Raw genomic sequence first — 17,017 nt, 5'->3', positions numbered from 1 at the left:
AAAAAGAAAAAAGAAACTATACATAAACTAAGCTTCATCAAAAATACCCTTTTCTTTCTTAGTACAGGGTCTCGCTATGCAGCTCGGACTAGTAGTGATCCTCCTGCCTCAGTCTCCCCAGCGCTGGGATTACATGCATGCGCTACCATGCCTGGTTTAGTGGCTGGCACAGTGCGCCTGGGGTTCTGGGGCCAGCACAACATGTGATACCAAGGAGCGAACCTGGGGCCTTGCGCTTGTCAGGCAGGTGCTTAGACTACCAAGCTATCTCCCCAGCCCCCAAAAAACTTTTGTGCATGCAAGGACATGATGAAGCAACCTTAGTAACCTACAGAAGGAGGGAAGATGTTTGAAAATATATTGAAAAGAGACTAATAGCCAAAATATCTTGTGATTTAACAAAAAAGCCAAACAACTTAATTAAAATTTGGGCAAATAACTTGAATCGCCACTTTCCTAAGGACAGGGGACACACAGCCAGTGAGCACATGAAAAGGTGCTCAGCGTCAGCTGGTGTCAGGGGAACACAATTTGAAACCACTTTGCATCCACCAGGATGGCTGCGACAGAAGCAGTGAAACCAGCCAGGTGTCTTTCTAGCTACCCAGAAGGCGAGGCAGGGAGGTCCCTTGAACCCAGGAGCTCAGGGTACAGGGTGCTGTGCTTCTTGGCTGTCTATACTGGCAAGGCTGTGGATAAATCCAAAGCCACAGGTATTCCTGGTGGGACCGTAAAATGGTGCAGCTGCTGTCAAAAAACCAGTATGACAGTTTCCCAAAAAGTGGGATACAGCATTACCATCCAGTCCAGCCATTTCTTCTTGGGAAACATAACTTACCAAGCACTCTAGAAATTCCAGCAGAGGGGACAGAGGGACGGAGGGACGGAGGGACAGAGAGTGCTCGGAGTAACGAGAGTGGAAGTGACCCAAGTGTTGAATGATGGGCAAACAGGTAAGCAGGGTGGGTAACATGCGCGGTGGGACATCACTCAGCCTGAAAAAGGCCAGGGCCTTTGGTGCATACTACAACGTGGACAGACTCAGAGGACTTTATGCTAAGCTTGTCCCAGAAAGAGTCGTTGTGACTGACTCCACGTGTGTGGGGGCCTCGTGGAGCTGAGCGCGGACGGCGGAAGCCAGGTGCTGGGAGCAGCAGTGGGGATTTTGGTTTAATGAGTTCAGTCTGTTGCAGGAGATCTCAGGCCCAGGAAGCTCAGGGGTGAAGGACCGCTCTGGGCTGAGGACCAGCCACCTCCGGCCCACTGCTGGAAGCACACAGGACTGTGGACAGGCACATCACTGCCACATGGATTGTGACAGCCGAAGCAAGCACCCCCTGGCTGCTGTCAGAACACAGCTTGTCCAGATGACCACAGTGCTAAGCCTGGTGGAAGAATGGGTTCTCGGTTTACGATGAACAAGTTCTGGAGGTGGGCGGCACCGACGGCTGCACAGGAAGGCGAATGCACTTAGGGCCACGGAAATGTACGCCCAGTGCTGAGCATCCACTTTTTTTTAGTGTGTTTAGTACAGGGTCTCACCACACACACTGGACTCGTAGTGATCCCGTTTTCAGCCTCCCAAACACTAGGATTATGGGCGCACACCATCACGCCCAGTCTCAGTCAACATATCAGCATGCCTGGGGGAGGGGCTGGCACGTATTCACTTTACGTTGTGCATGTTTTATGACAAATCAGAAGAACCCTGGGGGCTGGGGAGATAGCTCAATAGAATAAGCGCTTGCCTGGCAAGTGCAAGGGCCTCAGTTCAATCCCCGGTTCCCCCCCACCAAAGAAAACAATAGGCTCCTGATGAAGCAGCGACTGCAGCCAGCCCCAGCTCCTCAGGAGTGAGTAGGGGCTGCACAGGGTCTGCCTGGTCTAAACTGGTACCCCCCCATGGGTGGGTGACCATCTTGGGCTCTCTCAGAAAAGAGGACCAAAGAGGAGACTGAAGGCATCCCACTGGTTCCTGGAGGGGGTGGGTGGAAATGTACTTGGACCTCCAGGGAACCCTGTTCCTGTGCCCTGGACAGGACACAGCCCTCGTCACCCCTGCACCCCGGCAGGGACAGGACCCAAGGGAGTGAGGAGGTACCTACTTCCTTCCCCAGGCCTGTCCCGGCTGGCGTGTCCCAGCCCTGCATCTCTGGCCATACAGGAGGGTGAGGTGAGGGGGTGTCCCCAGAGGCTACCCTCAGGAGGAAGGCCAGCCCACGAATGCCCACCCAGCCCCCCCTCTCAGCAGGGCCAAAGAGAGGGGAGGAGAGGCAGGTCTACGTGGGTCAGCACAAAGGTGCCCTCCACTTCTGGGGCCTGTGTGGTGTGCCAGCCCCCAATCCCTGTCACTCCTCAAGGCCATGCTGAGAGGAAGTGCCCACACAGTCAGGGCAGCCCCTTTCGCCCCATCCCGTCTTCATCAGGGTGGTGACAGTATACCTGGGGCCTACCCGGCCTACACATCACTTTGCCTGAGCAGAAACCCTGGTGTCCACACCACAGCCCCACCTCCTTCCTCTGGGAGGGCAGCAGGGAGCCTCAAGCTCAACAGTGTCTGGGGTTGGGCTTTGGGGTGCTCCATCACCCAGCCACAGCCTCCTGAGCAGGCAACACCTCTATTCCTGCATGAGAATCCCGGTGCCCACCCCACCCAGTGACATGGCTCCTGCAAACACCTTCCCTCTTTGATCCTGGTGGAAGCCGAGAACTCTGGGTGCAGGAACAGCCCAGCCACCAAGCAGAAAAAGCAGGAAGGAATTTCCACATGGGAGGAGACATCCAAACGGCCAACCACTTGTCTGGAAAAAGGAACTTATTTATTTATTCACTTATGTATTTGGTCCAGGGTCTCACTACACAGCTTGGACTCATAGTGATCCTCCTGTTTTCAGCCTCATCGGCACTGGGATTACAGGCATGTGCCACCATGCTCAGACTCAGTCGCCGCTCAGTGAGCCCCAGGGGTGGGGCTGGTGCAGCACGTGGGACCGGGGATTGACCGCTGGTCCCTATGCTAGCCTAAGCAGGCGCTTAGTCTGCGGAGCTATCTCGCCAGCCCTAAAACAGGAATTCTTACTCTAGAATGTTTCTGAGTCACTGGTAGTGGCTCCTAAACATGCGCTGCTGCAGGCGGTTGCATGCGTGTGTGCGTCTGCCTTTGGGGACATGGCACGTGTGGGTGGGAGGCCTGTGGGTGACACTGTCCCCAACAGGATCCTGGGATCTGGGAAGCCACAGCTGCGGGTGTTCTTGGGCTCAGGGTCCATCCCTAGCCCGCGCCATGTGGGCACTGGGTGCACCACACTGGTCTGTCATCATGCTGAACTGATCCACAGCTTGCCTCCCTTTACCCTCGCTGCAGCTGAGGTACAAAACCCCATTTGTTGATAGAAGAGTCCAGAAAAGGGAATGGCAGTGCCCGGGCCAGGAAGGACTGAGCCACATCACGTGTGCATGGCAGAGAGTGGGGTAGGGGAGAGCACCCAGGAGGAAGGGCAATGGGAACAGGGCCTGGGGGCACAGCGATGGCCAGTGTCGGTGTCAACTTGACTGCAGAAAGGAATACCAGGCTGGCAAAGCGCAACGCCCATGTGCATCTGTGAGGGGTTTCGAGAAGAAACTGGCACAGGCACTAGCGGGTGCAATAAGGAGGACGCATCCTCACCCAGTGTGGAGTGCGCCATATAAACATCAGAGCACCTGCATGGGGCAGAAGGGCCAAGCACGGGTGGACTGCTTTCGTGGGGACACACCCTGCTGCTCTTCCTGATCATCAAGAGGTCCAGTTGGCAGGCCTTTGGCCCTGGACCAGGCCACACCACTGGCATCCCTGGGCCTGGACACTGTAGATGCCGGCTTCCTGGGAAACACCTCTGTCCCCATTCATCACTGAGTCTATTCCCGTTGTAAATCCCTGCTGTCTGCCCACCCACCATCTGCTGTCTATCTACATAGACACAACACAGGCTCTGTGTCTCCAGAAACTGACTCAACTACCCTTTGGGGTGCCACTGACCACATCCACCCCCCAAAGCATACCTGGCCTTTGAGAAGCTTGGGGAACTCCAGGGATGGGGACAACACATGGGCTAAGCCTGGCAAAAGGAGGGCCATTTGCCCCTCAGGACAAAGCTGTTGCTACTCCTGGTGCTCACGCCGAGTATCGCGTGGACCCGAGTGGCCTGGCTTGGGCGAGGCAGGTGGAGGAAACAATGCCTGCTGCACAGTCCCTTGTGGGCTGCCTTGTTACTGGATATCAGCCTGGACTTCTAGAAGGAACCCCAGCCTGGAGAGGGTGACTCCCTCTCCACTACGACCAGCTCAGGTTATTGTGGAGTGGTGGAGGGTGTTAGTTGGCATGGGATCCTGGACCAGGAAGCCCACAGGGCTGATCCAGCAAAGCCCTCCGTGACTGCGGCTCAGCCCTGTCCTTTGCGCCTCACCTCTGTAGTGGTTTTCCGACACTAGGGACTGTGATGGAGATAGCTGTGTCTTGGCTATGGCAGCCGCTCTGAGCTGGCTCAGACTGGAACCCCAGCATCTCCCCAGATGACTGTCTGCTTCTTCTCCTGTGCCCAAGCACCCCCATATCCCTGCATGCTATCACCCCAAGTTCATGGTAACCCAATGAAACAGGCCCCGGGAGCCCTCTTGGTGACCCACAACAGCCTGTGTGACATGCCGCAGACAGGGTCACTGGCGTATCACAAGGCGGCTGGGCCAAGCCAATGCTACCTGGGGCCCCAGGCGACCTGTGTGTGCTCAGCTCCTCCTTGGGCCTCAGAGAACTTGCAGGAACAAGCCAGGGGAAACAGGGACCAGGATGCCACAGCCCAGGCTGGGGAGAGTGCGGGGAACAAACCTGAGCCACAGGGGCTGGAGGGGCTACGTGGCCAGCCACATGGTCTTCCGGGTCTGAGAGCCCTGCCAGGCAATACCCTCCACCCCTCGGCAGTGCCAGGTGCAGAAGGCTGGGCCCTCAGACTGGTGCTGCGGGAGCCCGTGGCACGTACGGTGTGGCTGTGTGGCCTGTGCTGCCAGAGGGGGTCTCGCAATGCAGGCTGAGGAAGAAGACAGACGCCCGGCACGGGGCCCCTACGCTCTTGGCTCCTGGGCTGTCCATCCTCTGCTGGCCTGGGCCTGTCCCTCCACCCTGACACCTAGCAGCCCCTCTCCATGCAACGGCTCCGTAACAGTGGGCAGGGAGACGCATTACTACCTCCAAGAGCGCTTCGGATCCCACTCCTACCTCTCACGCACATGCCTGAGACCACGCCTCATAAAAATGGGGTTTTCCACCGGGCAAGCTGCCAGCCCAGCTTCCAAGAAGCAGAGGAACAAATCTCTCCTTACAGGACGTGGCTTTCTGAGGCATGCAGGGCAGTTTCAAGTGTCTCGGCAGCCCTGAATGGTGGGCAGGTAGATGGACAGCAGCCCTCGCCTGCACCAGCCTGGACCTGCCCGCTGCCCCAGGGAACACAGACACTACACCCAGCCTGTGGTGTAGAGCAGAGGGCAGCCGAGCCCTGCAGGCTACAGGGATCTGCTGGGGGCTGGCTGTGGGATGCAAGCAGGCCCCGACCCTGTCTGGCTGAGCTCCTGTTCCTCTGACAGGTGACAACAGAAACCACCCCAGCCCACCGCCCCAGCCCCTGGGAGACCAGGTGCTCTGCCTTCCCCGTCCATCCACCCGCCCCATCCTCTCTGGAGCAGCCAGGTTAGATCTAAAGCCTCGCTTCCTGCCAGATGGCCCCTCCCCTGGACTCTGACCCTGGGGCAGGAATGCCTGCGTGCCTGCATTCCCCACAGTAACATCCTTAGGCAACTCCACTGGTGTCTGCAACACCTTCCCCAAGGGCTCTGCCTGCGAGCTGTGGTCAGGCTCTGTGCAAAGCTGTCCCATTCACATTCTGGAAAAGTCTCCACGCTTGTGTGCAAAGCCCACAGCCTTCCTGCTTGGAAGGACACCCCTCCCGCCTCTTAACAGGGCAATGTGACACAAAACCTGCAAGCTACTGCCCAAGGACACCAAAGCTCCAGACAAGTAAATATTTATATATGAATTTCAGCTACCTAGGCTCAGAGGGCAGACGCTCCCCTGCACTGTGGGGCCACACTGGTGCGCCCACATTCGTTCCCAGGCCCTGCCCAACAGCAAGGGCTTTCTAGCTCTTCTGGACAGGACTCAGCTGCTCTGCTGAGCTCTCTCCTGAGCTGGGGTGGGGTGAGGGACAACAGGGAAGGGTCTGCGCCAAGGGAGGCACAAGACACACTCCTGTCCTAGGCTGGGGGTTCTGTCCACACAGCTGCCTGGGCTGTGGCCTGCACGATGATGTGGAGGGCTGCACAGGGGTGGAGGGCTGGCCTAGGCTCCAGGATGGAGCCAGAGGAGCTGCATGGTGGTGGTCACAGGGGAGACTGAGGCAGAGTGAGGGCAGCTAGTGTCCTGGCCAGGATAGGGGTGCAACACAGCAGGAGTTACCAGGGAAAGGCCACCCACATGTCCATCAGTGGGGAGGAGAGAGGGTGCTGTAACTTCAGGACACTGGTTCCAAGCCCTGGTTTAGCTGCAAGATTGTTCTCCTGATTTGGAGGGCCTCAGTAAGTGGGGCTGAGGGCAGGAGGCCAGCACACTCACGCAGCTGCTCGGTTGTTCTGCTGCTGTGGCCAGCCATCTGTCCACCCACTCTGCCTTCTGGGCCTCTGCTTGAGACCTAGCACCAAGGGCCTGGGGGGCTGAGAGCCTGCAGGCGCACGCTCCCACATGTGCACACCAGGACAATGGCTGCAGGGCAGGCTGCACCCAGGCCCCAGCACATGCAGGCTATGGGGACACCCAGGCAACACTTCCCAGGAATATTACCTATGGAACTAGAATACAAAGAACCACACACATAAATAGGAAGAGAACGAGCAACACCCCGGGGAAAACCCGGCCAAAGACAAACAGGGAAGTAGTACAGGACACCGTCAAGGCCAACGAACGCACGAAAGGACCCCACAGCCGGCAGGTGAACGTGTGCTGAGACCAAAGCGTCCTATGATGGCTAGTGGACTGCAGAAGTGCCAGTCTGCTGTCCCCCAGGACAGGCGGCCTCAGGCCTAATCAGCTTAGGTGTGAAGGACCAGCCACCTCTGGCCCACTGCGGGGAGTACATAGGACTGTGTACATGCACGTCACTGTCACCTGGATTTTGACCGCCAAAGCACACACCCCCTGGCTGCTCTCAGAACAAAGCTGAGGGAAAAGAAGCTCTGTCTAGACAACCACGATATTAAGTCTGGTAGTGTACAGATTAACTATGCGTGTCACGGACCAACAGGGATACACTGCAAAAGCAGGCTGAGCGTAAGACGGCAGGTTGGAGGAGGGTAGGTGCGGTTTGCCATAGGTTCCAGAAGGTGTGTGACATCGAGGCAGAGTAGACACCACTCGGTGTTGAAGCTGTGAAAGGCAGCCTCAGCTGGGTGTGGCGGCGCACACCTGCAGTCCCAGCACTCTGGATCCCCGACGATGGCAAGCTTGAGCCCAGCCCAGCCACACTCCAAAGGGCTGGGGACATAGCTCAACGTGATGACCCTGGGTTCCTCCTCACTACTGGAAACATTTTCTTTTCTTTTTAAGGTGATAAAAGGCACAGGCAAACTGACAGAATGCCAGACAGTGGCTGTGGGGCAGGCAGGCAAGCGGGAGAGGGAACAGAGGCATCCCCTTCACTAGGTGCCATGGTGAGGACAGAGGTGTACACTCTGAGCTCCTGTAGACGCTGCGCAGGTGCCTGGAAGAGGAAGAGCCAGCACCCGCAAGGGACACCGCCTGCCCCTCAGCTCTGGCGCTACCCTAGACCTTCCGTCCGTGGGGACTTGGTTTCACTGCTCTTGTGAGGGCGCGGAGACCCTCACAACTGAAGCACGGCTCATCCCAGGGGTCTCAGCTGACCCTTGGGGATGTCCTAGAGAGTGGGCCTCTGCCTGCTTGATTCAGAAGCTCCGTGCTCGTCCTTAAGTCCACCAGTTCACTGAGTGGGAACAGAAGCCGCGCCTAGATGGTTCCAGAGGATGCTTTTTTGGTCCTCAGAAGTGACAGGACTCACTGGAGCTCTCTGTAGGAAAGAGCCCACAGCAGAGCTGCACATGGTCCATGCACCCATCCTGCAGACACCCAGGGCTTCTTCCATGGAGGAAAACCTGGGCATGGTAGTTGCGGAGCCTGAGGGAGGCCGAGCTGGGTCTGACCAAGCCAGTCCACTCTACATCTGGGTCCTCCTCTCAGTCTGCTGTCACCCCATGGTGTCGCAAGGCCCCTGGCCCCAAGGAGGTCCCACCATTCTCCACTCCTCTCTCCACTGCCCCAGCCACCTTCTTCACTGCCATGGAGGACAGCGCCGACTGAGCTGACTCTCTGGACTCCACTACCCAATGAGGCAGGAAAGAAAATATCCCTTCTGGGGACAGAGACAAGCAGGACCTCCAGCACCTGCCCCCCACAGTGGCAAGCATGGCTGCCGGGAATGGCCTGGGCGAAGTGGTGCAGAGTCCCAGCAGGGACTCCTTGGACAGCAAGGAGAAGCTGGCGTGGGGAGATGACAAGGGCCAGCTCCGCTCCTGATCAGTGAGTTGGGTGACCCTAGCCACTGACCTCTGTGGGCTCCATAGCCTGGTAATCAATCAACTCCCGCATTTTAATCTCTTTCGTTACTACCCTGCTGGACAACTACTGCTGTCCTGACGCCCCCCCCCCCCACTGGGCCTTTGATGTTCCCCATGTAAATAAACAGACGCAGCTGCAATCCTCGCAGGGCCTCAATGACACCCAGCTGCAGGACGGTGGGGCACCGGCACCACAGAGGCTGCCTCTGCACGCACGCACACGCGTGCACCTGCGCACAGCCTACTCTCCAGAGCAGCAAGCCACACCCCAGCCTGGAGCTTGCTCGTGGTCCCTGTGAGACACACCTGGGCAGGCGGTACCACAGGTCGCAGGAAGAGATAGGCTACCCGGGCCTCCACAGAAACAAATGGCAGGCAGGCATCTCTGTCTTAGAAATGGGGAAGTTACGGTTTGTGTCTAGTTGTCCCCCAAAGCCTAATGTGGTCATGGGGTGGACTTCTAGAGTTTGTGATTAATTCATGACCCAGTGCTGGGATTATGGGGGTGAGCGCTACACCTGCCCTGGGGTGGCCAGCCTGCACGCAACATCAGGAAGTGAGTGAGGGGAACCCTCTACCTCTGCCACCGCCGCCACTGCCACTGCTCCTGCCTTTTCGCTCCTGCTGTTTTCTGCCTTCATGAACTGCCGCCCTCTGCCTTGGAGCCAGCTGAGTATGGACTAAAACCTCCACTAACTGTGAGCTACATAAACCTTTCCTTCCTTCATTCTGGGTGTCAGGCATTTGGTCCCAGCAACGGGAGAACAGTGAGAGAAGGTGAGGCAACAACTTGTTTACCCGAGCCTAGGAGCTACGCAGCCAAGTCACAAGGGAGGAAAGGCTGGCCTGGGGTTCACAGAGCTGGCTGCAAGCCTGGCCTGGGCAGGAGCCCCTACAGGCACAGCAGGCGGCAGAAGGGACAAAGTCATCCAGGCCAGGCTCGCAGGCCCTGTGCCTCGCACACACAAACTCAGTGAAGTGTAAGCCCTTGTACTTGTCACAGGCAGTGGCTCCGTGGGCTCTTCCCTCACCCACTCTTATGTCCTCTGACAGTGTCCATCCTGGCTCTGAAGCGCAGGGACGACCAATGTTCCAATGCTCACGTGCGGGACTATTTCTGTGATGACAGCCCCTCTGTGCTGCAGACCTGGGGCGACTAACATCCCACCAGGGAGGGGCAGGGCCGAGTCACACAACACAACCAGAAAGTGCCTGGCCTGCCTCAGGGCAGATGCAGCCCCACAGCCCATCACTCTCCCCCGCCGCGATCCCTCCCAGCTCCTCACCGTCCCGCTTGTGCCTGCCAAGGGGCAGGTCTCACAGTGTGGTTCCAGAGTGCGTCCTCAGCCAACACACGTTGCAAAAGCCCAGAGTGGCGCAGCCCCCTGCCCCCCGAAGCCGCCCCCCGCTGTGGCAGCTTTCTCTGGAGCCTAGGACTTCTTTTCTTGGTACCAGGGACCCAGCTCGGGACCTCGTACTCGTCAGGCAGGTACTTACACTGAGCTACCTCCCCAGACGGGAGCTTAGGACCTCTTTCTTCAGCAACAGCACCCTCCATTGCAGAACCATGACAAAAACAAAAACAGACTAAATCTTAGTAGGAAAAGAAAGTCAACTGAGTCCTCCCAAGTAAGATCAGCGCAAGAATGACGATCTTAAATAAAAGTTTTTCGGAACGCACATTTACCTGGACAGGGTGTAGGCACAAGGGGAGGGGTGTGGATCTCCACACGTATGCCTCTGGCCAGGGAGCCTGCTGGCCTACACCGCCCCTCGCCCAGCCTGGGGCCTCCTCCCTACCCCCACACGCCCCTCTCCTGGCAGCATGCCTCGCACACGCACACCCAGTGAAGGGTAAGCTCACGTGGGGTCCTCCCAGGACACACCCTGGACCACTCCCACAGAACTCACTGTCAGAGGCACCAAGTAGGAGGGCAAAGGGAATCAGAAAGAGCGCTGAGGACTGGCTAGGACATACCCCTTCTCACCCAGGGGGACACAGCTCCAGTGACCTCTCCCAGTGTCCATCATTCCCATTCTTCCTGAGGCTCAGGACCACCCACGCAGAACACCTGACCACGTGGGCAGGGTGGCATGTGCTGCCTTGCCACGCATGGAGCTGCCAGGACTGCCTGGACTTCTCTGGGTCAGCCAACCTTCCGCTGTCCCCTTCCCAGAGCCAGAGGGTGGCCCACTGCTGCCCGGTAGCTACTGGGCGGATGCGCCAGATGTTTCCTAGGAGCCCTGACAGTGAGGTCTGGGTGGGACTGTGTGCATCTGGCTGCTCTCTGGAGTGCGTGGCTGTCATTCACCAGAGGGCTCGGGACGACGTGCCCCTGCTGGCTCCCACCCTCCGGCTTAGGTGCTCCAATTCCTTCCCTGGGTCTTCGCTGCCTTCTGCAAAAAATCGGGCCAGATTCCATATGTCTGCTTTGTGGGAATACTACGTGCTTTCTATAGTTGTAATGAAAATTCCAAGGCTGGGTACTTTATAAAAAGAGTGGTTTATTCAGCTTGCAGCACTGGGAGGCTCGAGGGTGTGGTTCCAGCTTTGGCTGGGAGCTGGAGAGCGCCACAAGCTGCTAGGGTGGGAGCGCATGAAAGAGAGGTGCAGGGCACGACAGGAGGGAGTGGGGCCCAGGAGCGCAGGGTGTGTGTGCACAGCCCTCTCTTAAGGGGACCCACCTTTGTCCCCTTCCGGGGCATGATCCTTGGGGACTTGGTTACTTCTCACTTGGCTCCACCTTTTAAAGGGCCACTACTTCAATCCTACAACACTGGGGACCAAGTTCCTGACACATGCTCCTTGGGGGACACCCTAAGAACTACATCAAGGCTACAGTGAGTCAAATAAGATACCTGCATTGTAAGCTCCCGCTAAGAGCCAGGGGACGGGAGTTGCTCTGCTAGCTCACCCATTTGTCCCCAGGGCTGTTGCCCTCTCCCTGGACCCCAGGCCTGGGAGCTGCCCTGCTGCCCCTGCAAGGTGAGATGCAGAAACTCATCAGCCGACAAGGAGTACCTGGGGGGACAGGGCCTGTCTCCCTCCTGTGGCTTACATGTAGTGTCCCCTGCAGCCTCATGGGTCATAGATGGGGCTCTGGGGAGGTGACTGAGCACGGGGTGTAACAGTATACAACTAAATGTGAGGTGGGGTGGTGACGTCTGGGTGGTGGAGGAGGTGGTGGTGGGGCGTGGTCCATCAGGGTCACCTCCCCAAGCTCTCTTGATCTCTCTCTACGTCCCCCTGCCTGCATGAGCAGTCCTCCTCTGCTCTGCCCCACTGCCACGGCACCCTGCCTCGCAGCCAGCGAGGCTACGGGTGAAGCCTCTACAGACTGTGAGCCAAGATAAACTCTCTAAGCTGAGGGCACCAGGTATTGCATCTCAGGGACAAGAAAGTAACTAAGACATCCCCCGGTCCCTTAGAGTGCTGGGCCAACCCAGCTGTGCACGAGTGAGGCGGGGCTTCAAAATCCACAGGACAGGCACTTTTTTGCTGGTTTCAGAAAGCAGTTTCTTCCAACACTAGCAGCAAGGAGGGCCGCACTAAGAGGGCACTCCAACACCACAGGCGAGAAGTGTGAGGTGCACACTCTTGGAAAAGCACACTAGCATTTGTGTCTAGAGCTTCGAAACACTCAGGCTCTTCAAGCAGAAATTATACTCCCAGGAATTTCCAAAGGAAATCACAGCTATGCAAAATATTTGCACAAGAGGAGTCCACAGCAGCATTCCTTACAGGAGCGAGAAACTGGAAACCCGCCTGCTCCAAGCCCAAGAGCCAGCCTGGGGCGCCCGGGTGGGGACCATCTGCAGCCCCAGTGACACGGGCCACACTCATGATGGAATTTATGCTAGTTTTGATCGCAGGGAAAAACTGCCTGTGGGGAGTGCAGGGGTGCCCCTTCGCTCTGTCTTTCCTCCCCGTCACTGCAGACAAAGACTACAACAAAAAGGAGGGATGTGAGCGAAGAGCCTCCAAGGCCCTCATGGAGGAGCATGCCAAGCCCTTCCTCCCTCCTTCCCCCAAGACCCAAAGGACTCCCCCAGATTGGCAGCCAAACTTCGTAGACCCCCTCTGAGCAAGGCGCAGCCGGAGCCTGTGCTGGCCAGTGACTGCGGGGCCTCACGCCCCGACCCTACGGGCTGAGGCCATGCAGAAAGGGCTTTCAGGCCAGGAGCAGGCACATCCTCAGCCCCCATGCGCAGCTGCACATGGGAGGTGCCAGGCAGGGCGTGGGCCAGGGCCTAGCTCAGCCCCTGGGGTGCACACAGCAGGGGTAGGCCAGGAGCCTGAGAACCAAGAGGATTCTGACTGTGAACCAGGTGAAAGTTTGTCTTTCTTTCATGTATCCCCTTAAAAAGAAGCAAAGCGCGTATTTGTGTTTTCTAGTGAAAATCTAGCTCAGGACATGCTGGCCTCTGATTTTCATCTCAACCAAAGGCCTCTGGACCACATGGGCGAGCTGATACCCAGCACAGAGCAGGTCCTGTCTGCTGGCCCCCACCACACTCCTGGTAACACCTGTCCTCCACAGAGGGGATGTCGACTGTGACACCTGATCCCAAACCAAGTGACCGCAAGGCATGCTGGGCAATTCCATGTGCCCCAGGAGCATCCCAGGTTCTCAGTACAGCGAGGCAGTCAGCTTCAACGGAATGTGACAAAGACTCACAAGGAATGGCAGGACAGAGGTGTGGGGCCAGGGCCAAAAGTTCTGCCTGGTGCCAACACAAGGGCAGCATCCTGGGCATGAGGCCACGATGCTAAAGGACCAGAGATGGGTCAGGCAGTGGGCGGGCGCTCAGTCAGAGGAGCCTAAGGCAACAGACAAGGAAGAAGCAGCCAGGGAAGGCTTGGGCAGGGAAAGAAGGGTCCTCGGGGCAGACTGAGGAGGAGCTAGCAGAACACTGAGAGGCACAACGGGGGGGGAGGGAGGGGGGGGGCTTCTGGAACCTGAGGTGACTTCAGGGAGGACAGGGTGTGGTGGGGAGGATGAGGATGAGGCCCCAAGGGGACACACACCATCAGCAGAGACTGCCGGTTCTGCCCCTCCCACAGGGAATGCCGTCCTTCCAAGGAGACTCTAGGCCCATCAGGGTCTCCCAAAGGTGCCCTGCCACAGAGAAAGTGAAATGGGCCCAGGACCCTGGCCACGATGGCCCACAAGCCACATGGGGCCCCCAATGCCCTCTGTGGCTCCAGATGGCACCTACAGAATTTCAATAGCACGTCCAGGCCAACTCAGATATTACTCTCACCGTTTCTCTGGTGTCACTTCAGGGAGCACCACCATCCAGACCTCTGAGACTCGGGCACAGCCTGGGGTGCTGACAGACTCTAGCTAAAGCAGCTGCCAGTCCCCTCCCACTCTAGCTGCTGCCTAGGGCTGCCACCCCTCCCCACAGCACACCAGCTGTCCTTCCCGGGTGCTCTGACAAGGCCAACAGGTGAGGCAGCCTCCGCAGCAGAGGGCCACAGTACAACTGCCAGTGCTTGCTTGCATGCACGGCCCTCCCTCTACCAAGGCAGGAGGAAGCAGCAGCTGCTGGAGATCCAAACCACATCCGAGGGAGCCTCAGAAACCTGTCCTTCTCCATGTGCCGTCTGAATGTGTGCCCAGCTCCGAGCAGCCTGACTGGACGTCAAGCTGCAAGAGGGCAGGAGCTCCCTGGAAGGTTCCAGAAGTGTGCCTCAGGGCAGGGACACATCTGTTCAAGCCCTGCAATGCCCTGGGTATGTGGACAAGGGGCAGAGAGGGTCCTGGCCCAAGGGGCTGTTCCACAGGACCTAGGAGGGTGGGGAAGACACAGGAGAACGACGGCCATCCTGCCATGTGGGTGTGACCCTTTGCCTGGAAAGTAGGTCCTGAGGGTCCCTGGGGGGATGGGGAAGCACAGCCTGACTCCTGCAGCACAGAGACAGCACAGGGAGGTCACTCTCAGGGTACAACCCACATGAACACGCACAAACTCAACACACCCTCAGCCTCTTCTGGGCTGGCTTACCACAAATGCCATCTATAGTATGAAGGAGAAAAGACGGGGAAATGTGGGAGGCGGGTGGACAAGAGGGGCTCCAGAGCCCTCCCCCACCTGGCCCATGTGCTTCTGAGCCAGCGCTGTCCAGGCCGAGGCTGGTGGTCAGTGATGTGAGAGGCAGCGAGGCCATGGTGCACCCAGGGCATTTGTATTCCCTGACCCCCATCTGGGGAAGTCGTGCTGGGGCCTCCTCGAAGCACAGCAGCACTGTGGCCACTGCCCTTTCTGCTCTAGGGATGGTGTCTGGAGAAGGGACTTGGAGCTCTTCCCTTAGGGAGACCAGGGGGTACGGAAGGGCACCCTGGCACACATCTGGGGCCCAGCCTCCAGATAGCCCTCCCTACCCCACCCCACCCCCACTCCCAGCAGAAAGGAGGCGCCCTCCTGGCCACGCAGCCAGCAGACCAGTGCGGGTGTGAGATCTGTGACCACCAAAGGAGGCCTAACCACCACCTCTCAGGCTGCAACTGCTGGGGACAGGGGACAACTGGGGAGGCATGGTGTATGTCCCCAACTCCAGGACCCTAACTGCCTCTTTCCTTTTTCCTTTTAATTGTGAGTGGTGCTGAGGTCTGAAAGCAAGGGATGCTGAAACGACAGCCCCAGCCTCTTGACTTTTCCTTGTTCCGACACAAGGTCTCACTATGGCGCCCTTCAACGTGCCAGCCTTCCGTCTCAGCTGCTGAGTAGTGAGGATTACATGGGTGTGCACGATGCCTGGAAGGATCTCAATTTTCTGAGTGGAGAAAGACCAAAGGACGGGCTGCTGGGGGTGTGGTGGCTGGCCTGCTCAGCTCCAGCCCAACTTGAGGGGACCTCACTTCCACCTCAGAGTCCACACCTCCAGTCCGGATGGAGATCAGTGGGTGGCACACGAGCCTCCACAAGGCAGTCGGGTGGAGGAGCAACAAAGCCAGGGTAGAGGCCACCCTCCTGCTCTTTCCCAGCCTGGACAGCTTGGGAGGAAGGCACTCCAGGGGTGTCTCTGCAGGACTCGTGGGTACAACAGGAACAGGAGTAAGTGGAGGAAACAACCCCAACTTGAACTGTGAGAGGCTCAGCACTGCCCTGGGTCCAGGGCTTCCAGGAAGGTTGCCTCAGCCCTCTCCCTGCAACAGGCCAGGCCCATGGCCCCACTCCCACCCGGCATGGAGGGGGAGGTAGAGTGGAGGAGGAGGGATGAGGAGCGGGGGCAAGTGCACCCTGAAGGAAGGTGTGTGGTTGCTCAGGTACACCCACCCAGGCCTGTGGGTCTGGAGGACGGACGGTGGCCCCGACCCAGACACCTTTGTTCCTCCTTGCTGGTGGGAGGACAGGTGAAACTGCCTTCTCTCTGCCCCCCCGCCGGGTCACACTAGGCCTTTGTTCTACCTGCACACACCGGCAGGCTCCTCCCACCCCCTACCGGCCTGCAGGCAGCCACGGGGGGGGGGGGGACCCTGAGTGCAGGGACAGGGACCTCACTTCTTGCATTCCATTTTGACACAGAGCGGTGCAGGGAAGCAACCCCCCCAGTTGTACCTCTCTGGAACCTGCTTCCCCGCCCAAAGATCCACGGGACTCTAAAGCGGCCAGCCTGGAGCCAAGGCCCCGGCGGGCCGTGGGTTGGGAGGAAGCCCCTGCACTGTGCAGTCAAGCCGGCAAGGCATAGACCCAGAGGCCGAGGAGGTCAGAGGGCAGCGATGGCAGCTGTGGCGCCGCCGGTGGGGCCGCGGGGGCACTGGGACGACGCGCTCACCTGGGCGTGCGCAACGCGGCGGGGTCGCGGCGGTCCAGCACGCCAGGCACGCAGTTGGTGAGTTCGGTCCAGTCGGCGTGCAGCCCGCAGCTCCAACCCGTGGAGAAGCGGGAGAAGAGCCAGGTCTCGCGGCGGTTGGGCCGGTAGCAGGTGCACTTCTTTTGGCCGGGCCGGCAGTCGCAGGGCACCTCCAGGCGTACGTTCTGCACCAGGTGGCGGCCGAAGGTGGTTCCGCCGGTCTTCTGGATATGCAGGAAAACGATCACGTCGTCGCCCTTCATGTCGAAGCGCAGCGAGCGCTCGAGCTCGCGAACCGGGAAGTAGTACTTCTTCTCGTAGTGCGGGTCCGGCGTGGGGAAGAGGTCCAGGTCGTCGGGCGGCGCGCGGCCGCCGGGCGCGCCCAGGCTCAGCCCCGGGCCCGCGTACTGGTACAGGATGAGCATGAAGCACGCCGAGCCCGCCACCACCAGCAGGAACTTGCTGGCGCGCTCAACCATGGTCCTGCCGCCGGCGCGCCGCCGCCGCATGTGTCACCATCGCCGGCCGCCCGGGGTGGGCGCGCGGCGCGGAGGGCGGGGGCGC

At 58.8% G+C, this 17,017-nt stretch overlaps 1 protein-coding gene across 1 annotated transcript in view; it reads right to left on the bottom strand.

Moving 5' to 3' along the window:
- Window positions 1-17,014, bottom strand: part of Hs6st1 (heparan sulfate 6-O-sulfotransferase 1) — a 40,173-nt gene extending 23,159 nt beyond the window's left edge. The window contains exon 1 of the mRNA XM_004626313.2: window positions 16,436-17,014. Coding sequence (XP_004626370.1) covers window positions 16,436-16,962 — 527 coding nt within the window. The 5' untranslated portion in view covers window positions 16,963-17,014. The remainder of the gene's footprint in view (window positions 1-16,435) is intronic.
- Between the last annotated feature and the right edge of the window lie 3 nt (window positions 17,015-17,017).

This window comes from Octodon degus, unplaced genomic scaffold (assembly GCF_000260255.1).
Source record: "Octodon degus isolate 3935 unplaced genomic scaffold, OctDeg1.0 scaffold00014, whole genome shotgun sequence".
In the NCBI taxonomy this organism is placed as follows: domain Eukaryota; kingdom Metazoa; phylum Chordata; class Mammalia; order Rodentia; family Octodontidae; genus Octodon; species Octodon degus.
The sequence above is the reverse complement of the archived record's forward strand: the minus strand, read 5'-3'. Positions and strand labels throughout refer to the sequence as shown.